A 24,285-nucleotide genomic window follows, 5' to 3' on the forward strand; every position below is an offset into this window, starting at 1 on the left:
TATTATCTAAAAAGATAAAATTTTATTTGTATCGTTATGTTATCAAATTAAATATACAATACAAACCCTTTATATCCCCTTTACTTTGATAGCTGTCCTCTAATAATAATTTCAGCAATTAGGATCTCACAGATTTATCAAATTTTGAATTCGTTTAAATTTATAATGATATTTAAATTAGAAAAAATATTCTTAGAATATTTATTTTTATGTTTAATGTAAAATGAATTGTGAAATATTAAGTAGAGATTTAATTATAAAATTTTAAATTAACCTAATTAAAATTTTAATATAATTATAAGGGCTCAATAATTAAACTGTAGATAAAAGTATAAACAATTTTATGTTCATAATACTATATTAAAATGAACTCGACTTGAATGTTGGTGCTACTAATAAGAATCAGTGTGTGTTCATCTTCATTGTTTAAAGCTTAATTTATTTATCAAACTAATAGTTTACTTTTGCAACAAAAAAAAAAATCTCTTAAAAGATTTGGCCAAAAATAAAGATCACAACGGAAAAATTTTTTTTCTTTGAGTTAATTTAAGTTATTTTCATAGAGCATTTTTGTTTTGTATTTTTTCTCTTTTTTTAAATTAGGAGTAAGACTCAAATTCGAAACATTTGAGTGAAAATGGAGAGAGTATACCATTTGAACTATTCTAAAAAAAATATAAAATTACTCCTCTACAAATTATGGTAGAATGAATAATGCAAAAAAAAAAAAAAAACAAACTACTACATGAAGACGCAGTTCCTCAATTCTAATTAAATATGATTAAATTAACTAAAATAAAAATTTAACACTTAATTTCATGTGGAGTTCATAGGCAAGAGTAATTAAATAATAATTTAGTTAAATCTATTAAATTATTTAATAATTTTTAGTTATCAATTCTACATAAAGTTATGTATCTAAGTATTTCACGGTTAACTAACAAATCAATCACAAACATCCTTTCTTTAACACTAACAAGTAACAACTATATAACCAACAAAAAAAAAAAAACCTAAGATTTAGGATTTATGAGGATTATGTGGGGCAAAAAGTGATGATGTAATTTGCTCCAAAACATGTACAAGTGCTTGAAGCATCATCATAAGCATAACTATAAGCTCTTGGACATGCATTCTTAAACATTTATGAGTAATTTGTAGGTGGGCTGTGGGCATGTCTGTGGTGTTCCGTGCTTTCCGGTACAATAATATTCCAGACTGTTGAATGCCGCACACGCGCTCTTGTATGTAACTACCAAACTGGTGATATTTTTTACCTGTAACTCCTTTGGACAGTTATCATTTAGCTAAAAAACGCAGCCAGCATATTGACTGTTATCGGTTCTTCCGGTTGCATGTACCCCCATAGGAACATTATAACCGTCTACCAAGTTCACATCATAAAAGTCCATATTGCCATTGCCAGCATTTTCAACCGTGAACTCGGCCGGTGTTACCGGCAGAACACCTCCGCCGATACACTTGAGGCCACCGAAACAGTCTCCGATAGCACATTCAACGTTACCGGTCCTATCAAAATTGCATTCGGTTCTAGTCCAAAAACGTCCTGACCAACCAGCCGGCACATTTAATTGGGTCAAAGAACCGGGTCTTAGAGAAAATTCCGTGTAAATAATATTTGGGCGGTTGCCGAAAAGACTTCCGGGCGGCCAAACAGCGTATTTGCAATTATTTTGTAGGGTGAATAATGTGGTTGATGCAATATCACCTGCCAATATATTCATCCATCAGTGGTTTTTTTTTTTTGACAAAAATATTCAAGTGCTTTTGCGGAGTATTTTATGCGCATAAGGCATGGAATTGAGTCTACCATATGTGAAGACTTGGTACAAATAGAAGCACACATGGCAATACCATGGGAAGGTGAGGCATCATTACATAAAGAAGAATGCTAGGGGCCAGTAATTTTGGTGTTTTGTAACCATCAATTGGCCATCAATAGTATTTTTAATGGTGTGAGATTACATCTAATTGTGGGAGATCACTCATTTTTGTTTTGATGGTTAAGTGTTGGACAGAAAACACAAAAATTACTGGCCCGCTAGACTTTTCCTTACAGAAATTAATAAAAGAAACCTTTTCAAATTTGCAATCTCATGGGTGGGATGCATCTTATATGGTGGAGAGAGCGATATTGACACCCAAAAATCATGATGTGCAACAGTTTAATGATATAGTCATTAACCAATTTTCGGGAGACGAACGAATTTTAGCATCCTTTGATGAAGTAGAAGGAGATACAAATAATCTGTATCAACAAGAATATCTTAACTCGATCTCCACGGGTGGATTGCCACCTCATATGTTGAAGGTAAAAAAAGGTGTTCCTCTGATGTTACTAAGAAACATAGATCCTAAGACAGGCTTATGCAATGGCACAAGGCTACTATGTCGATGAACTTTTCAAAACATGTTAGACGTGAAAATCTTAACAGGCCATCACTGTAAGATCTCTAATTTTTTAAAAGTTATTAATTAATTATTTATGATGCATAATATTTATTTAAGACTGTACTTCGGAGATTTTTATATAAAAGTTGAGTAGACTCTTATTTTTGATGTAGAGTTCTTATAATTGAAAAATAGTGAATATTTTATATGCCTTAATTTTAAATATTTATATTTTTAACCTTATTTTATAAATGAAAGAGAATTAATTTATTTGTCTCTAATTTTTATTTAATTAGCATTTAATCGAAACTAATTTATAAATTTGTAATTGAAAGGTATTTTAAAGATGGATATTTTATATTTAATTTAATATAATATCTCTTAATTTTATTAAAATTTAACAAAACTCCAATTTGTCCAAAAATCTCTAATTTCACATTTGTCCTAAATTAAACCCTAATCCTAAAATCAAACACACAAAACCTTAACCCTAATTAACACATAATTTTCTCTTTACCCCAAAAGAAACCCTAGCTGCCCTTTACCTCCTTCAGCCGCCAATTACTTTCACCCCCAATAACCCCACTCATCGAAGAAAGAAAGAAAAAAAAAAGGAAATGAAAACAGGGGAAGGAGGGGAGAGAGGGTGAGATTCGAGAAAGCAGAGAGAAAGAGAGGGAAGAGCGCCGGGGGAAGGAGGAAGACGCGCCGGAGCTAGTGGGCTGTTCCACCGCTCCTCGTCGCGGCTGAAGCCGTCGCCGCCACTGATGCGTCCGCACCGTCGTATGTCGCTAATAGAGGAAGAGGAGCGCGAACCAGAGCCATGCAAGGGAGGAGCAAAGCGCGCGCAGGGGAGGAGTCACTGCTACCATGGTTAAGGTCGCCGACGTCGTCCTCACCGCAAGCCAGAGTCACCGTCATCCATGGTGGAGCCAAGGAGAGAGAGAGAGAAGACACCGTCGAGGATCCCGTCGCCGTCAGATCTGCCTCGTCACCACCGTGCTTCCATCAGCGCCGTGGATCTGTTTCATCGCTGAGCTGAGCTATGGAAGGAAGGGTCAGAACGTGACGGGAAAGGGAGACACCTTCCACCGCTGTCCCGCCGCCAGATCCGTGTCACCGCCACGAACCGCCGCTGTTCTGGCTGTCGGAAGCCGCCGCCGAGCCTTTGCCTTCTTGGTAAGCGTTTTTACTTCCAGAACTTCTGAAATCAATATTCCAATATAAGTTATTAGAGGCTCTGAGCTGTTGGTATTGTAGGATTGAATTCCGACGATTTTATATCAAAGTTAAGGTTACAGTTGGACCATCGGAGTTTCTGGCCGCTGTCGGAGATGCCTCCAGGTCAGCTCGGAATTGCGGCTGTTCCATTTTGCTCTTACTGTAGGTATATCTTATTGCGAACCCTCGCCGTTAGTTTCCTGTTATGTGTTATTAAGGTTTTCGCGATATTTATGTTTTAGGATTGAGTTATCGGGATTGCCTATTGCAATTAAAGCTGTTTCTGCTATTGCGGAAGTGAGCAGACCTACGATTGAAGCTGCAGTTGGTTTCGGGCGGAGAGGAATGGTTCTTGTGACGCCTTTAGTTTATGGGTTCAACTTTCGAGGTAGGGTTTTTATTAAAATCTAATTTATATTACAGAGTTGTGATAAATAGATATTAATGTGAGAGAACATATGTCTGTGATTATGATTGTCTTCTAAATGTGGTTGTTTGCTGGACTGAATGACTGATTGCTTGATTGTTTGAGTAGTTTGTGATTGCTGAAAAGAAATTAGTTTAAAAGGTTATTTAGTTGATTATTATGAAAAATGGCTTTTCTTGGTTTTGAAGCTATTTTTGATGATGTAAAGGAATTGACTTTGGAAATTGTTTAATTTTGAGTTAGTGACTTTATAAATGACTTTATAAATGATTTAGTATTTGAGCTGGTTTGATTTTAAAAAGAGATTTATTATGGGCACTGATTCGCTTTGAAAATAATTTGATATTGGAACTAGCTGAATCTTGGAAAATGATTGAGGTTTGGAAAATGTTTGAGAAATGTTTGGATGGGACCCGAAAAGGGTGGCAAAATCTGAGTTTTAGGGGAGATGCTGCCGAAATTTTATAAAATTAGAAGTTTCATTTGAAGTAGTTATTTTAAAAGGTTTAATTTTAAGCATTATATGATTTAAGATTACTTCATTTATCAAAGAAAAAGTAATGTTTTGGATTGAGAATTGTTAGTGAACGAAACGAAAAAAAAGATGATGAGGATTGATTTGAAATATGATTTTTGAATGAATTTGGAAATGGGATATGAATTGACGAATGATGATGATATTGAGAATGGCTCAGATATTGATGAATGATGAATGAATTATTTATATGGCTTATAAATTTGAAATATCTGAGATACGAGGTTCCCTGGATTAAGTGTCGTGGCTTGCCACCACGTGTACCAGGTTGAAGACTCGATACTCTGTTGACCCTACGATGTAAGTGTGTGACCGGGCACTATATAAATTCTCGGGAATGTTACCCCCATTGAGTAATATCGATTATTCGAGAAAAAGCTATGCATAGACTCTTGGGGTTGCACGTCGGGGGACAGTCTAAGTACAATTCAGACTTGTCGGGTTGGCTGGATAACCGACAGATGAGCCTCATCAGCCATAGGACAGGCATGCATCATATGCATTTGTATGCTTTGCTTGAGTTTGAACTTGTTTTGGTTTGCCTAATTGCTAAACTGTTCGTAACTGATACTTGAACTATTTGCTGTAACTGCTGCCTACTTGTGCTTTCCTTGTCTGCCTTGCCTGTGTTTGTTCTGGCGTGCTACATTTGAGATTGAACTTTGGTGCTGAATTAATGATTGTGTTGTTTGATTGCGTGGTTGGTTTCTGATTGAGATTTTCTTATAAGAAAGGAAATGTTTCGAATTTTTGAAAGATTAAACATTATTTTTTTGAAAAGGTTTTGAACGATTACCTATTGATTTTTTTTAAAAAGATTCATAAGGCAATGATAATCACTGAACTTGAAAATAGTTTTTCTATTAAATATCTTCTTATGAAAACTTTGAAATTTTGTAGTGAGACCGTGTGGTTAGGTTCTCACCCCTACAACTTTACCTTTTTAGGAACCGGATGAAGAAGCATTAAGAAGAGTTATACTGCGTTTGGTTTATATGTTGTTGTATTAATTAAATTATTTTCTTCCCTCGTCTTTGTTATTACAAGTTTGTAAGAGGGATAGGAATGGTATGTTTTATGCGTATAATATATTGAGTTATTATGTAAGGAGTCTTGTATATGAATTTATGCCTGCTTGTATTTTTCTTAAGATAAAGTATTTATTTCTGGTTTTCAAAGAAATCAGCGATACAGTGTCGAGTCACATGCTCCTATTTTAGTATTTAATATGTAAAGTAGTCGTAATACTTCTTGCTATCAGAGTAGCGCAGCCGGAAGCGTGACTTCTGATAGTGAGGGTGTTACAATCACTCTGGAAAAAGAGCTTTTCTGCTTCGGATAAAACACAAAACAACTGAGAATTCAGGATTACCCTTTGTGCTTATTAGAAAGTAATTTCCTATAAGATTGAGTTTTGCCTTAACGATAAATAAATCACAAGGGCAAACTATCCTTAAGGTAGGGATCTATCTCCCTAAACATGTGTTCAGCCATGGTCAATTATACGTTGCTCTATCTCGAAGTGTTTCTCAGTTAACCACAAAAATCTTAGTCAAAGAAGGAATAGTAGATGGAAAAAGGGGACAATTCACAAAGAATGTAGTGTTCAAAGAAATTTTGTTACCTGCACCTCAGGTAATTTATGTGCTTGACAAATACGTGAGCCTTTTTACAAGTATAATCCGTGTATTATGTAATTTTATCATTACAATATCAACATTGGAGTAGATAGTTTTGTTCACTAATTTCAATAACTAACGACTAAAATTTTTAACAGATAAATTGTTATCAAGAGAGCTCATCAACATATTCAAAGAGATAAGCGAAAGGAACTAGAACCTCTACTTTATCCAACAGGTATGCACCAACTACGATTCATATAAATTATAAAAATTAATAAACATACATCCTTAAAATATATCATTATTGGTTTTTTAAGAAATTATAGTTTGCAATGTTTATATTTACTTTAAAAAAAATTCAAAATTTGATTTCTTTAAATGTTGCTATCAATTTTATAATTTTAGCAATAAAATTATAAAAATTAAAATTTTAAAACCAATAAAAGGTAGACGTATGTCTTATTTGTGATGTATCATTACTTAATTCTAAAGTAATATATATAACACTATTAAAACATATTGTGATACATATATGCAATAAATTACAGGAAACATGATTCCAATTATTATGAAGTAGATGGAAGGATGAGCAATCAATTGCATCAATGAGACCAATCAACAATAAAGTAAGGATTACAGCATTAATGACGGGACAACTGCATTGATGATACATATTTTTGTTTTAGTGTTATTGATCAAACGTGAAATTGACTTAGGTTCATCCAATCAAAATTTATTCTATTGGTTGAGGAGGTACAGTTAAAGTAGACAAAACTCAATTATGAAAGATGATAAAAAGAGAAATATTGGATCAAAAAATAAAAGGTAATGCAATAAACTTTTATTACATAATAAATATTTCCGTCTATTTTGTCCTATATACCAATTATGTTAAACTTTTTAACTCTTTTTTTTTCAGCCATGAACTTAAAAAAACACAACTAACTCATTTCGATACAAAACAATATCATTGGAGGTAATTGTTATTAAGAAAAAAAATTCCTAACAAAAAAAGATGTAATATCATTTAATTTATATTTTGTCAATGATAAATAAGGATTAATGTCATTTTTTTTGTCCTTTCAAAAAGTTCAATGCAAAACAAGATATCACAATTCTACATATTTTACTTGAATTATTCTCTATAATAAGCAATCAATTTAATTGAATAAACCTGAAGTGTTTATATGGTTATTTTTATGGTAAATAAAATCTGACAATTTTTCAAGATGCAAGAAGTTATTGACAAGGAGATGTATGGTGAATTACGAAAGATTTTTTTCAGGTACACAACCTTTGTATTCTCCTAATTTTTTCAATAATACTCTTCTAGTTTGATATTTAAAAACAAAATTTATAAGCATATTCATTTCTTATGTCCTTCCACTATTTGTAGGAAACTGAAGGCATCTTCAGAATCAAAATCATATTTTGGCCTACCACTTAAAAAAGAAGAAGACAAACATGAATATCCATGATATTTAGACAAAATTAATTTTTGTAAATAACTAACGTGCATTTGGGTTTATAGATATACTCTTTTTAAATTATGATAACATTTTGAACGTTATTTCTTGAACTATACCTTTTTCTGATAGTATATACATATATCTTTATGGTGTGCTTTTATAATTTAGCATTTTAAAGGTTTTCTATAGTAATTTTACTCTCAACAAAATTTCATATAAATAAGGCTACGTTAATTTTAAAATGATGAAAAAAATACTTATCTGACAAATTTAAAAGATAAATGATATATTAACACCAACACTAAAATATAATATAAATAAGATCACGTTAATATTAAAATTAAAAAAAGATAATCTAATAAATTTAAAAAACGAATAATATATTTTAAAAATAAAATTAATTTCTTCAAAATAATAGAAAAGCGGCTGAACAGAGTGTCTGTTAAGCCGCTAGTATTTTATAATATTAATGTATTTTCTCTCTATTTTACTCTTATTAATAATTATATAACATTAGAAAAGAGTATAAATAATATTAACTTTGTAAGTGGAAACTACTATAAGGATAATTTTGTGTGCTAACATAATTTCTTTTTCTTAGTACGTGTATTTTTTGTTTGTGACAATAATTATTATAAAAAAAAGTATATTTGTTTATATAATCAAAACTTAATAAATGTAGGACACAAAGTCAAACTTGAAAACACAACGAAATACACAGAACTGCCGTGGGAATAATTAATAATTAATAATTAATTATAGCTAGACAATTTTAAACTGAATAATAAAGAAATTTGCATTGAAATTAATTTGCTGCTTAGAGAGCAAATTAGTTATTTAACAGATTGTAACAACCAATAACAATTCTTAAGGATAGACCTCAATAAGAGAATATATTCCAGTTAAAGGGGATATTTTATAATTTTGAAAACCTGCTTTCAAAAATAGTTTCTTCAATTCTTCTTGGCTTCTCTCCTTTCCATTCACATGTGTCATCATAATATCCATCCTTAGCTTCAATTGAGTAAGTTCATGCTCTTCATGGTTTTCATTTATCACAGTATCTATGATAATTACTTTTCCTCCTTTAACATCATTTAAAATTGCATCTTTACATTTTTTTAATATTTTTACACAATGTTCATCATCCCAATCATGTAAAATCCACTGCAAAAACAAAAAAAATAAAAAAAAAAAGTTAGCAATATTAATTGCCTTTTCCAAGAGTAATCCAATTTATCAACAAGCAAGTACGCTCATTATTTTCTTTTCTTAAAAAAATTATCAACATAAATGAATGAAGTTTTACATAAAAAAAAAAAAAGAAAATTAATGTTTATTATTTAGTGATCAATTCTGTTTAATTCAAAATATAGAAATGTTTAGATATGTTTATAGTCTAAGTAAAATATTTGTTTTTTAGTTTTGACATTTATAATTTTTTTTTTAATCGAGTAAAATTTAAAAATTATCTATTTTAATTTTTATTTTTTATAAACATGACATACAGATTAAATGCTGACACGATATGCTTTGTCATTTTAAAATTTTTAATTATTGTATCACCAGCCGCCATTTATTATTATGTACCAAAAAAAAGTCATAAAATAAAATTTTAATACGATATCATAATATATCACTTGTTCAAAAAGCTTAAATTAATTAAAAAATCTTATAAATAATTATACTTTAAAAAAGTATAAGAAAACAATGATAAATATAAATAATGTCAACAATTATTTAAAAAAAAGTACATTATAATTAAAAATTAAATTTTTAATTAATTATCTAATTATCAAATTTTAAAATTAAAAAAATTAACATTAATAATTAAACTCATCCACACTACAAACGATTACTTCTAATATCATTGTATCCTCCTAATCTCCGGTCTCCCTCTATAGCCTCACCTGCGCCGTTGCAACCCCCCTCCGCCGACCATGTCGATGCTGCCGCGAAATTATTATATTTTTAACGATTAATCAGATAAAATCTTTGTAATTTACAGAAACATACCTTAAGTAGAATAGCATGAGCATGAGGAATAGAAAGAAACATGTCTCCACCAACAAAGCTCAAATTGTTGCTTCCTGTAAAATTCTCCACAACATGTGGAAGGTCAAACACTATGCAATTCAATTTGGGAAACATGTCATTGATAATCTTAGATACGGTTCCATTTCCACCACCAACATCTACAATGGATTCCAACCCTTCAAAGACAGCACTATGATCTTTCAATGCCAACTTCACCATTTGAGAGTCACTAGCCATTGACTCATTGAAGAAACTCAAATATGAAGGGTTTTTGCTAAAAAAGTCCCAAAGATTTGTTCCAAGGGAAATTTCAGATAAACTAAGATTTTCTTCAAGAGTCCATTTCCCAAGGAAATGGTAAGTACCTGACAAAGTGGGATCAAGAACACACTTAGACATTGGAGCTAAAGAATGTTGAGTTCCTTTGACAAGAAGCTTTGAAGCAATAGTGAGAGCATATGCTTCCTTTTCTTCATTATCATCATGGAGTAGTCTTGTTATGTGGAAGAATCCATTGTGAGCAAGGTGGCGCATGAAGCGGCGAACGCCGTCGATTTTGGACGGCGGAACTTGCAATGTTGAGGCCAAGTGATGAAGGGTAATGGGTTGGCCATGGTTGTGGATTATGTCAGGCATGTTGAGGTCTAGACACCATTTGAGACACATGGAATCTAGGTATGCATAAAGGTGTTTGTAGACAACAACTTGTCCTTCAAATATCTCACTTGCCTTGCACTCACTTAGCAACTCCATATTGCAACTACACTCTCTGATCTTCTTCTTTTTCCGCTTTTCAATTCACAAACTTTTGGTTTGGTTGTATTTGGTTTGGTTTGGTTGTTGGGTGTTTGATTTGGTGGTTGGGTTTGGTATATGTTTATAGGGATGGAAAAAAAAATAACCTTACACATCTAAATTTTTTTATTAATTAAGTTTGGAGTCCCGCTAGGGAGCCAATGATTTATTTGTACAATGTGTACAATGGACTATATGAGTTACAAAATAAACATCACCCATAATATTAAGAATAACCATTCGGGTACTAGGGATAATAAACATCTCATGTCATAAAACTACTTATTCCAAAAGCTTAAGCTAATTTTGGGTTTCACCAAGAATCAAACTCTTGACCTTTCAAATCTAGAGCTCTAATACCATGTCATGATACCACTCATCCCAGAAGCTTACACTAATAAAAAAAGGTAACACTAATGGTTATATCTCTAATACTCTCTAAACCTCCGTTGTACGTATTGTACAAATATTTTATTGACTCCCCATACTTTTCCTTAAATTTAACTAAATTAGTCTAACATAATAAAAATCAGTTATAACTAATATTATTCTAAGTTTTATCATTTAATTTTGTTGCACTTAATTTATAAAAGAGCAAATCAGAATAGTAGCTATTATTGAAAAAATGATAGAATTTTTATCTTTCATGTAATTTGAATATGTGAAAAGAAGATTTGAAGAATATTCAATTAAAAAGGTGAATGATATAAAAAATAGATAACAAATGAAAAGTAGAGCGAGGAAGAGTGGAAGACAGACCATACATAAAATAGTCTTTAGATATCAACGTATAAATAGTCTTATTGCAATCTTAATACATAATAGGACTCTAATGTTAATTAATTTAGTTAATCGATTTTACTTAGTAGAATAAAATTTTGTTGTTGTTGTTGCAATAATACGTATGTAAAATATATTCAAACTGAAAGTTTATGAAAATTAAATATTCATTGTGCTCATTTAAGTTTTATACTAAGTTAACTTTTATAATTTATAGTATATATATATTTTTTTCAAATATATTAAATCATTTATTGTTATATTAACAAAAAAATTAAGTGGATAATTACATAAAAAAATTTATATTATTATTGTTAAATATTTTTAAAATTTTATTTTTTATATCGAGTTAATAATGATAGCTTAAGATGTGATATGGATGAATATAATAGCATTTTATCGTCTCTAACTCTAAATAATGCATATCTTCGGCCACATCATCATAATGTTGCTCCTCGTGGGATGCGTTTCCAGTTATATATATATATATATATATATATATATAGCTCATCTTTGATTCTTTGTAAAGTAGAACACAAGATAACCCTAACAGATGACAAGGGAGTGAGGGACTTTATTTGACATCATGAGTGCACACGTTGAAGCTTTGAGATGAGATATGATTCTTTTCATCTTCATTATTCCACTTTGCAATCATATCAATTTTTTGAATCATAAAATGCACTTGCTCTCTCTATCTCCCCATTTATAATTTCACCACAAAAATACGAAAATGCTTAATATAAAAAAGTTATTTTTGTAATCAACGCAAAATTATGTGAGAATACTCTACTCCAAGCATTGATGGGTGTAATTTATGATGCACGGACACTGATACGGATATAAGACACGACACGATACGGAATACACCGATCGATACGCAAATTTTAAAATCTTACATGATACAGAGATACGTATACATATAAAATATAAAATATTTTTTAGATAAATCATAATGATATTTTGATATTTTATTAATATTAAAATATAAATTAATTTTTTAATTATTTTTAATGTCTTATTTTAATTATGTTAAGTATTTAAAATATTTTTTATTTTAATAAATAATAATATATAATATATATAAATTTATTTTAAAAATATATATTAAGAATAAGACTAGACACGTTAATATGTGATGATATTTAAGTGTGTTCAAATGTGTCCAAAAATTTTTATTTTATTTTTTATTAAGATACAAATTGAAAACAATAGACATACATATTGAACGAATATCGATAAATATCGTGTCCGACACGCAAATACAACAATTCAACAAAATATCCATGCTTTATACAGTGTAATTTAAGCATATTGAGGCCACATGTAGCAACAAATAACTTTGAATTGAGGCTTGAAAAATTCAATTTGCGTAAAACAACGGTCAATTTTTTAAAAAATATGTTTCTTTAGCCAAATCTAAAAAAACTATAATACCTAAAAATGTGATAATTAAAAATAATAAATTCTAATCTTCCACTATTATTTTTTGTTCCAAGCGATTATCTTCTCCGAAGTTGTTACTTGAATTAATTACGAATAACAACTACCAAATACAATATCTTCCTGAACACACAAACACTCTCAAACTCAATCTTAACTTTGCTCATCAAGTAAAAAAAATCCAAAAGCCTTGTCATCTAAAAGTCAAAATGATCACCATCAGTGGCAACACAATTTTTATAAAGATAGAACTCAAATTCAAAAAAATTACCACCATGTATTAGAATATCATAATTAGAAAACAAAATCAAAAAAATATCAAAGATGATTAAAAAAAATCAATATAATTTATTAAGATGTTATTTCATAACGAGCATATTCTTAGCGTATTTTTAGTCTATATATTGGTAAGAATCTTGTAATCACTGATGAAAAATATGAATAACAAAAATAATTATTCATTTCTTTCCTAAACTCTTTGTACCATGATAACATGGTATCAGAGTAGTGTTAGGTTTTAGGAACTCAAAATCAACCATTTCTTTACAAATTGATTCTGACAATTTGTCAATTGGTTTCAAACTAAACGAATATGATTATCCATTATAGGCAACTCTGATGAAAAAAGCAATTGGTAGAAGAAGAAAGAAGAAACATACCAAAGAAAACTACTTTAATATTGTGGGTTACCTAAATTGGTGAAAAAATAATTCTAAGTCATCAAAAAATTAGAATAAGGGAGCCACTGCTGTGAGCATCCCAGAGGTCATCAGCAGCGGTGGCGATGCCAGAAGAGAGGAAGCAAGTCACTATGGCAAAGTAGTAAAGACAAGGACTACTGAACTCCTTGGCTGCTCAGCCCATACCGCGACTCAATATAAAAGGGAGACCCAAAATCAGAATCCAATTAAAAAGATAAATGAATGGATTTTCGATTGTGGGACTACCGATACTATGACTCATGACCTCCATGATTTTAACAGCTTGACTATACCTTCAAAAGCCCATATTGAAACAGTTAGTGGAGAATTAATTAATGTTAAAGGAGGAGGCTCCATTACTTTTTCAAAAAAATTGAAATTAAAAAATTGCCTCTATATACCTTTAAAAGCCCAGGACATTCTTTTCCTCCGACCAACACTAGAGTCAATTCCAATTTTTCTCTAATACACTCTGATGTGTGGGTCCAGCTCCTATTTTCCATAATAATTTTCAATATTTTGTGTTATTTGTGGATGATTTCTCTCTCATGACTTGGGTATATTTTTTAAAACACAAATCTGAAGTACCTGATAAATTCTTTGCTTTCTACCAAATGATTCAAACTCAATTCAATAAGAAAATTCAAGTACTTCGCTCAGATAATGGTGAGAAATTTATAAACCAATCAATGCGTGATTTTTTTTATGAAAAATGGTCTTATCCATCAGACTTCCTGCCCAAATACACCCCAATAAAATAGTGTGGCTGAGCGGCGAAATCGTAAGTTACTTGAGATGACCCGAGCCATGCTTTTTGATGCACAAGCTCCAAAAACTTTTTGGTCTGAAGCTATAGCGACCTCATACTACTTACTAAATCGCCTACCTACCCAAGTTCTCCACCACAAAACACCCTTACAAGTGTTGGCTACTCAGACTACAATCCCGTCTATTCTAACCTTACCACCTCGAGTATTTGGATATTCCGTCTTTGTCCATATCCCCAAAGTCAATAGAACCAAACTTGATATTTATGCAGAAAAACGTGTTTTTGTTGGGTATGCTACACACCAAAAGGGCTATAGGTGCTACAATCCAATCACTCGTCGTATTCATGTGACCATGGATTGTGATTTTTTAGAATCCGAATTTTACTTCAGCCGCCAACATAGCATTTAGGGACAATAATGAACCACCAAGTTGGCTAAATAACATTTGTTGCCCAGAAACTGTTCAAACAGAGCAAGTAGATGGAGCCACCGAACATACTTCACTCAACGTAAAAAACAACTCGGTACATACAACCAGTGAGAGTTCTTTTAAGAATGTCAGACAAGAGGTAAGTAATTATCAATCTGATAATTTACTCCCTATTTTTAATGAGGTCACTAACAATAATAGTATAGCATTGGAACATGAAGAACCAGAGCCCAATACCTTTATTCTTCCTCCAAGAAGAAACAGAGGAATGCCTCTTGATCGGTACTCACCAGAATATATTTTCCGTAATTCAAGATATCCGATAAGAGTGGATAGAGAAGGAATAGCAAATGTTGCAAAGGCTTTTTCCACCAGACTCTTAACAGAAGACATTCCGAGAACTGTCCGAGAAGCCAATGAGAAAGCTGAATGGCGAAAAGCCATGAATACAGAAATGGAAGCTCTAGAGAAGAACGGAACTTGGGAGAAGTGTATCCTACCGACAGGAAAAAAGCCAGTCAGATGCAAATGGGTTTTCACCATTAAACACAAGGCAAATGGCACTATTGAACAGTACAAGGCAAGGTTGGTGGCCAAAGGTTATACATAGACCTATGGTATCGACTACACTGATACTTTTTCACCGGTTGCAAAGATTAATACTATCAGGGTGTTGTTTTCAATAGCAGCAAATGAAGATTGGCCACTCCATCAATTTGACGTCAAGAATGCTTTCTTGCATGGAGAGTTGAAAGAAGAAGTGTACATGGAAGCTCCTCCAGATTTCTCTACGGGATTTAGAAAACATGAAGTTTGCCGGTTAAAGAAGGCTCTTTATGGGTTTAAACAATCTCCACGTGCCTGGTTTGAAAGATTTACAGTTGCCATGAAAAGGTATGGGTACAAGCAAAGCAACTTTGATCATACCTTTTTTTTGAAAAAATGGGGAGATTTACTCACTTGCCTAATAATCTATATGGATGATATGATCATACAAAATTGAAAACGAACCTATTTACAGATTTCAAAATGAAGGATTTGGGAGGACTAAAATATTTCTTAGGAATAGAGGTTCTACGATCCAGCAAAAGAATCTTTATCTCCCAAAGAAAGTACATTTTAGACCTTCTGGCAGAAACAGGAATAATGGATTGCAAACCAATAGACACACCCATGCAAGTTAATCACAAGTTGAAGATAGTAGAAGGTGCCACCCTAGCAGATAAGGAAAGGTACCAACGACTAGTTGAAAAACTAATTTACTTATCAAATACTCAGCCTGACATAGCTTATGCTATGAAAATAGTAACTCAGTTTATGCATAAGCCACAAGAAGATCATATGGAAGCTGCCATGAGGATAGTTCGATATTTGAAGGGAGTTCCAGGAAGTGAAATCATTTTCAAAAGGAATGGCCATTTGAAGGTTGAGGCATACACTGACGCAGATTGGGCGGGCAACCCAAATGATAGAAAATCAACCGCTGGTTACTTTATACTTGTTGGAGGCAACCTGGTAACTCGGAAAAGCAAAAAGCAGAAAGTTGTAGCTCTTTCAAGCGCAGAGGCAGAATTTTGAAGAATTGTTAAAGGCATAACTGAAGTATTGTGGATAAGACAATTGATGACTGAGATTAGGTTTCCACCACAATTGCCAAGTCAGTTGAAATGTGACAATAAAGCCGCAATCAGCATTTTAGAGAATCTCGTATAACATGATAGAACAAAACATGTTGAGGTGAATCGACACTTTATCAAAGAAAAAATTGAGAATGACATTATTGAGCTTCAATTTGTGATATTAGAAGATCAGTTGGCTGATATTCTTACTAAAGCAGTTTTAAGACAAGCTCTTGGTAAAGTTCTAACCAAGTTGAGTATTGGTGATCCCACTATTCACCTTGAGGGGGAATATTAGAATATCATAATTAGGGAACAAAATTAGGAAAATATCAAAGATGAATAGAAAAAAAATTAATGTAATTTATTAGGATATTATTCCATAACGAGTATACTCTTAGCGTACTCTTGATCTATATATTGATAAGAATCTTGTAATCAATGATAAAAAATATGAATAACAGAAATAATTCTTCGTTTTTTTCCTAAACTCTTTGTACCATGATAACACCATGATGACAATGGACAATAATCAAATGACCAAAAATGATGTCGAAGAGCGTATCTAATTAATCCGCAACCACAAGTATGATATAAGGGCTTATTGTTCTTGATCCAAATATGCAATTGTTTGATTTTTCTCTATCAAAATTTATTAAATCTTTATTAGAGCTGAACAACAAATGGATTACGGATTACAACTTACAAAGTGATTTTGGTATATATATAAAAACGAAAACCGTGTAACTTTACTAATATTTAGCTATAAATTTTTATTAAACTCTAAAAATAACTAAAGTAAAATAATATCATTTAGTTTTATCTCCATTAATGTTCAAACTACTATAAATAATCTTGAACAATTATTATGAACGAGAAAATATCGATAATATTAGAAAAATATAAAAAAATCAGAACTTATCTTATTTAATATATTAATTATTGTAATAATTAATAAATATTAAATAAAACAAATAGTAACTGTTTTATTTTGGCTAATTTTTTTTGTTATTAAACATTTTCGTTATATTATTTATCTAACTCTGGTAGCATTTTTTGTTTTGTGACACTGATTAATGATCATCTCAACGTTAATTATTCTTAAAGATAAACTAAGGATAAACCAAAATAAGAGAATACATTCCGGTTAAAGGAAATATTTTATAATCTTGAAAGCCTGCTTCCAAAAAGGGCTTCTTGAATTCCTCTTCACTTCTCTCCTTTCCATTCACACTTGTCATGGCAATATCCATTCTGAGCTTCATTTGAGTAAGTCCAAATTCATCTTGTTTTTCATTTATTACAAAATCTATGATAATTGCTTTTCCTCCTTTAGTATTCTTTGAAATTGCATCTTTGCATTTCTTCAATATCTTTACACAATGTTCATCATCCCAATCATGTAGAATCCACTAAATCAAAAACAAAACAAAAAGGTTTAGGAATGTATCATACCATTTTCTTCATCACCTGGCCTTTAATGTCTCTTGCCCATAAATAATTCTACCAACAAATAATATAAATACTAAATTCTTCATCTTTAATATTAGCCAATTTTTTAAAATTTTAAATTCTAAATTCTAAATTCTAAATTAATTATATATATATATATATATATATGAACAAATTTGTTGTCTAATCTAAAAACACTGACTTTTAATGTATGATTTTGTCCAAATTAACATTTATTTTAAAATTGAAACAGAATGAAACGTCTATGAAAACAAGTCAAGTATAATAGATTGATGAAGTAATATAATTTAGAAAAAAGTATTATTTTGGTATGTTTGGAGTAAATCTTAATTTAAGCTTTAAAATTTTAAACGTTTTATTTCAGTCATAAAAATATTTTAATGTCCTATTTCAATTATAAAAAAATTTTAAGTTGGTTCAATGTTGTCTACAATTAAATTTGACACAAATAATTTGCATATTGAAAAGTCAATATCATTCGATTTCAGTATGTAATTAAAATCGATCCACAAACGATTATTAATATAAAAATTTTTCCATTGCTTTTGGAGCCTTGATGATTGATTGTTATTATTTGGAGTTTTGCACTAAAAAAAATTGAGAAAAAGAAGTATTACAAGATAGTTTTGGTTGTTTTTCTAACACAAGAAAGAAGATATGATTTAACTAATAATGTTATTAATGTCTATGTCACACATTTTATTAATTATTAGTATCAAATTTAACGATAGGACAACATTAAACCTGTTTAAAATTTTTTAAGACAAAAATAAAATATTTGAAACGTTAAAAATCAAATTAAAATTTAGCCCGAAACCAAAATAATTGTAATTTATTTATACATACCTTAAGTAGAACAGCATCAGCCACAGGTATATAATTGAACATGTCTCCACCAACAAAGCTCAAATTGTTGTTGCTGGTTCCTGAAAAATTCTCCACAACATGTGGAAGGTCAAACACTATGCATTTCAATTTGGGAAACATGTCACTAATAATCTTAGATATGGTTCCATTTCCACCACCAACATCTACAATGGATTCCAACCCTTCAAAAACAGCACTATGATCTTTCAATGCCAACTTCACCATTTGAGAGTCACTAGCCATTGACTCATTAAAGGAAGTCAAAATTGAAGGGTTTTTGCTAAGAAAGTTCCAAAGATTTGTTCCAAGGGAAATTTCAGATAAAGTAAGATTTTCTTCTAAAGTCCATTTTGCTAGTAAGTTATAAGAACTTGACACAGATGGATCAAGAGAACACTTAGCCATTGGAGTTAAACAATATTCAGTGCCTTTAACAAGAAGCTCAGAAGAAATTGTGAGAGCATATGCTTCTTTTTCTTCTTTGTTTTCATCATCATCATTATGGATTGTTACAATATCAAAGAATCCATTGTGACTTAGGTGGCGCATAAGACGCTCCACACCACTAATTTTGGATGGTGGAACTTGTAAAATTGAGATCAATTCATGAAGGGTGATGGGTTTTTCATGGTTGTAGATTATGGTTGGTATTTCTAACTCAATGCACCATTTAAGGCACATAGAATCTAAGTAAGCAAATATATGTTTGTACACATGAACTTGCCCTTCAAAAATCTCATTTGCTTTGCGACCACTTAGTAAATCCATTTTTTCCACCATGTTTTCATGTATGTGTTTGCATTGAAACAATAGTTTCATGCATTATATATGGAAACTATAAGGTTGAATCACATTTAATTATTGTTGACCATTAATAATCATTCTTTGACTAATATCAGAGATTCAATGATTCTAGACCAATATCATATTCAATGATTCTTGACCAATAATCCAAGTAATGTAAAAGTATAGTTTTTTTTTTTTAATTTATCTAACCAATTAATATTATTGACCAATAATAATAATTTTTTTTCTTGGTCATGGGTAGAAAGATATACATTCAATAATACTCTTTTTTGTGTTACCATATAAATTATCATCAGCAATAATAGGAATAAATAACCATGTGTACCCATAAAAGATGAAAATACTGACATATGTATCCACACTAAATCGAAACTAAACTTATACCCACTCAAGATGTCATTCGTGTGACAAAAGTACCCTGTCTTTGGAGGATTGGAGTGCCACGTAGGGTACTTTTGTCACACAAAATGTATCTTATATGGGTACAAGTTTAATTTTGATCTAGTATCGGTACATATATAAGTATTTTCATCTTTTATGGATACAAATAGTCATTTATTCATAATAATATTTCTATTTTTTTCCCTCTTTACCCAGCCAACTGTGACGAAGTCTGTTGTATACATTTTGAATGGCCATTCAGTGATATTCTTTTTTTTTAAAATACTATATATACAATTTTTAAGCATTATTGTACTAATTTTTTCAAATTTTTTATTCCAACCAATTGTGATTAAGATCTTTATCTATCCTATAATTAGGAATATTTTTTAAGGAGCTTGATCTTTCACAATTTTGATGTCAATAATAGTGTTTGTTCTATGGTTAAGAGAAGAGAATGAGAAAAAAAAAAGGAAATAAAGTAATATATATACTCACACAGATATTAAAGTGTTCTATCCACCAATTGATTATTGTCAAAGCTTGAATTGGAATGCAACATATTAAGAGATACTATATATTATCACTTAACCAAATTTCAACTATAAGATAGCTTGAAATTGAATAAAAAAGATTTACTAAATATAATTTGTTGATACTATAGTCTAAAAATTGAATTAAAAAAAATTACTCAACCTTCTATCCAATTTTTCGATAGTTTTATCACCATGATTTTAACTAAGAAAAATTATTTAATAATCACTATATTTTAAAATTTTTTAGCATAACACTAATAAAAAAATTATATATAATTTATTATTCATTCTTAAACACTTCTTATTAAGTAAAGAGTATTATATTTTTTATTAATTAAACACATTTTGTAACATCCCAACTTTTTGAATTAAGTTTATTATTCAATAACTAATTAATTAATTAAAATGGTAATAATTTAAGATTTAAATTCAAAATAAAAAATCAGAAAATAATGCATTTGAAAAGCTAATGAGTTATAGTTCAAATGGTATAGTCATCCCATACTTAATTAAGAAGTCGCGGGTTCGAATCTCCATATCTTTGGTAAAAAAAAATGCATTTGAAAAATTAACATATCTAATTTAAAATTTAAATATATGAAAATACTAGCTGATTTCATATTTATGGGATTTGAATGATCTTTAGTTACATGAAAAGATAAGAAAACTAGCTTTATTCTTTAAGTTCTAACAAAATCAAATTCAAATTAAATTAGGTAGATAAATCTGTTACAAGTCTATAGTAGAAAACCGCACTCTTATCAGCCAGTCTGATATACTAACAGTATTTCGAGAATATATCAATTAGCTATGGTTATCCGATTGACTTCATTTAAGATTCATTTTAAAGCTAACTCAATTTTCTATAAATTTATGTCTTAATAGCTATTTTCAAATTCCAAACGTAGAAAATTTTATAGGGCTTGCAAAGCGACGATTCAGATTGGAGATTTCACCTAAACGCGAATTAGATTCTCCTAACACAATCTGTACATACCTAAGAGCTATTTGAGTCCTTCCTTTCTCATTTTATTCTATTTTTTCTATACAAAATATATATTCTAGGTAACCTATCCTCTCCACCTTCTGTTATCTCTAAATTGTCATTCATATACTTTTTCCATTATAATAAAAATCATTATCTCTTCTCACTTCCGATCCTTACTTTCCCTCTAAATCTTCTGCCAAAGTATTCACAAAGTCCACTCATATATTGTTCAAGAAGATATTCTTTTTGAATTATGCAAATTAAAGAATATGAAGATTTTCTTTCTATCCAGTCAAGGATTCATACCTACATCAAAATATACACAAAGTCTAGCCATGGAACAAGTCTTTTTTCGCTAACAAATCGCGTCTATTTGCATCAGAATACATATGGTAGTGTTTGGTTAGTGGGTGTGTCTACACAAGACAGAGACAGTGAGACACACTGACACATGTCCTCTGTGTGATTGTTGAGACACACAATTTTAAAGGACACGTTGGTACACAAATTGACACAAATTACATGTATTCAGTGTACCTCTAATAAGTTGAGACACTGATTATTTATTTGACAATTTTACCCTCCCTTCTCCTCTCCATTTCAACTTCCGTCTCTTCTTTTTTAATGGCCAACCACGCAGAATCTCTTCTCCCCTCCCTTCTTCTCCCCATTTGAACTTCTGTTTCTTCTCTCTTCATGGCAAACCAACCTCCTCTAACTGAAGTGTCTCTATCACTGCCATTGCTACTGCCTCACTTTCTCCTCATACTCTCCATATTGAGTCTCTGTCTTCTTCCTTCTTCCAAATCTCTAGATCTGCGACTTGTGTCTCTGCCATGTCGTAGGCGAGCCTCTATCATCGACCCATCGTGCCTCCATCTTCATCTCTGTTCATCCTTCTATTTGCTCCTTTTTGGATTTTTTCCTAAAATAAAGTTTTATTTTTTCTTTATTTTTTTATTATTAATCTGTACTATTTTTAGAAAAAAATTATAGTTTGAATGCTATGAACAATTTTTTTCCGTTGGCTTCTATGTTGTTGAAATATCTCACATTTCAATTAATTTTTTAATTCAATATTCGATTAGTTCATAGTCGCTTCAACAACTTAAAATTGACACAAGGGATTCAAAATGGATATCATGCCAATTAATTACTTGCTGTTTAATTAGGAAGATATGCATTAAATTTGTTGTTGAAATTACTAGAATTTTTGTTATTTGGATATATTTTTTTTATGAATAGAGATGGAAGAAAAGAATCAGTGTAGTAGCTGTTGAAAAGATATAGATGTTATTAGCATTACATGTCATGATATAACGTCTCTTTATTTCATACATATTATGCATTATATTAACCATCTTATGTGCATTAAAGAACTGAGGATATGATCCTTCGATAAGGGAAAGTGACTCCAAAGATAAGATAATCGAAATGATCCTTTGGTAATAGAAGGTGATCGAATCGAGATAATCTTTCAGTAAGAAAATGTGATTGGTAAACTTTTGGGATAAGAACATTTGGTAAGAGAAGTAGACTCCCATTAATTTTATATAATAATATCTCTTTGTTGACATAACTCCCTTCTTGTGTATGTCTAAATAACCTTGATTGTAAATTGAACTGAGAGAATAATGATCCTTCGGTAAGGGAAGGTGATCGCCAAAACGTTTGAAATAAGAACCTTCGGTAAGGGAAGGGGACTCCCACTTTTTATACCGGTTTAGCTTAATACTTTCCATAAAAACTACGAGAGAAAGTAATGAAAAGTACAAAGAAAAGTGTGATTATGATTATTCTTCCTTTATTCTTTCTGTTTAATTTATGACTTTGTTTATCACGTTCGTTTTATTCTAAGATCCTTCTTTTACTCAAAGATCCTTTCTATTTGATTTATGATTATGTTTATTTTTCTTATTTTACTCAAAGATCTTTTTTGTTTATCCAAAGATCCATTCTATTTGATTTATATATGATTTTGTTTATTATCCTTATTTTATTTAAAGATCTCTTCTCTTTGATTTATCTATGCCAATGTTACTACTATTCTCTTATTTATTTTGCCTTGTTTTATGGCCTACGAGAATATTAAATCAAGGTTTGTGAATTTGCATTCTATATGTTTTAACATTTTAGGCATTTTGTTACGAGTCACATGTGTCATGACATAAGTAAATGAGAAGCATTTAAAAGTCAAACCACTTCGACTAACAAAGACTTTTGAAAATAATAATTGAACAACATTACATCATCATTATTTTTATTTTTAAAACTCGGAGTGACTGGGATGGATACGATGATACCATATAGATAAACTACTGAGAAACTTTTATTTCTCACTTCTCTTTCTGTACCATCTTCAAGAACGATGCAGTACAAAGTAATACACTATTCGGTTGAGGAGAAAAGACAAGTGCACTATTAGGAGCGAGATATCAAGGACGTAGATATGAAATGTTAAGCGCTTACCCAAACTCATATTAAGAAGGAAGAATAGGCGATTGTTTTAGTCATAGTTATACAAATTAAGAGATTAAGATTTCTTATGTGTCTTGTTTATCTTTATTGAATGATTGTAATTGTGACTATGATGTTTTTTTTATGATTATTTGGTATGAGTAAAGCTTGTCATTGTTTGTGCCTTCATAGTTTAGCACGTCCGTTTTTCATATTAGTACCTTCATATCCACTTATATTTTTCAACTAGTAACCATTCTAATAGAAATTAGTTATTCACTATTTTTACATATATAAATTATTTTATATAAAAATTTCATATTGTTTTAAAAATTTCGCAAGGTTTTGAATATCAACGACCAATATAATCCAAATAAGGCTTAAACCCAGTTTAAAAATATTAGGGTGTTACATTTTTTGTATCAGAGCAATTTGATCTCATGCGACTATATTCTATGCTTACAAGATTAATTTATTATCATTTAGTTATAATTACTGTCATATAATGAAATATT

General features: G+C 30.6%; 2 protein-coding genes and 1 pseudogene across 2 annotated transcripts; all 3 read right to left on the reverse strand.

Moving 5' to 3' along the window:
- Positions 1 to 1,036: 1,036 nt before the first annotated feature.
- Positions 1,037 to 6,183, reverse strand: LOC107637364 (pathogenesis-related protein 5 pseudogene; annotated as a pseudogene).
- Positions 6,184 to 8,481: 2,298 nt separating this feature from the next.
- LOC107635490 (isoflavone-7-O-methyltransferase 9) lies at positions 8,482 to 10,554 on the reverse strand. The gene is made up of 2 exons (XM_016338975.3): positions 9,703 to 10,554; positions 8,482 to 8,853 (listed from the first exon to the last, which is right to left on the reverse strand). Exons 1-2 carry the CDS (start codon positions 10,474 to 10,476, stop codon positions 8,554 to 8,556), a joined length of 1,074 nt encoding a protein of 357 aa, XP_016194461.1. The 5' UTR covers positions 10,477 to 10,554; the 3' UTR covers positions 8,482 to 8,553.
- A 6,764-nt stretch (positions 10,555 to 17,318) lies between these two features.
- LOC107635489 (isoflavone 7-O-methyltransferase-like) lies at positions 17,319 to 19,380 on the reverse strand. Its single transcript, XM_016338974.3, has 2 exons — positions 18,581 to 19,380; positions 17,319 to 17,673 (listed from the first exon to the last, which is right to left on the reverse strand). Exons 1-2 carry the CDS (start codon positions 19,367 to 19,369, stop codon positions 17,374 to 17,376), a joined length of 1,089 nt encoding a protein of 362 aa, XP_016194460.1. The 5' UTR covers positions 19,370 to 19,380; the 3' UTR covers positions 17,319 to 17,373.
- Between the last annotated feature and the right edge of the window lie 4,905 nt (positions 19,381 to 24,285).

This window comes from Arachis ipaensis, chromosome B4, assembly GCF_059453495.1.
Source record: "Arachis ipaensis isolate K30076 ecotype BB chromosome B4, ASM5945349v1, whole genome shotgun sequence".
Lineage (NCBI taxonomy): Eukaryota > Viridiplantae > Streptophyta > Magnoliopsida > Fabales > Fabaceae > Arachis > Arachis ipaensis.

Bases quoted from the DNA above. Each gene is read 5' to 3' on its own strand.
- LOC107635490 (XM_016338975.3), bottom strand. From the start codon at position 10,476: ATGGAGTTGCTAAGTGAGTGCAAGGCAAGTGAGATATTTGAAGGACAA. The intron at 8,854-9,702 runs GTATGTTTCTGT...TTGTTTTTGCAG, and splicing joins CTCATGCTATTCTACTTAAG to TGGATTTTACATGATTGGGA.
- LOC107635489 (XM_016338974.3), bottom strand. From the start codon at position 19,369: ATGGATTTACTAAGTGGTCGCAAAGCAAATGAGATTTTTGAAGGGCAA. The intron at 17,674-18,580 runs GTATGTATAAAT...TTTTTGATTTAG, and splicing joins CTGATGCTGTTCTACTTAAG to TGGATTCTACATGATTGGGA.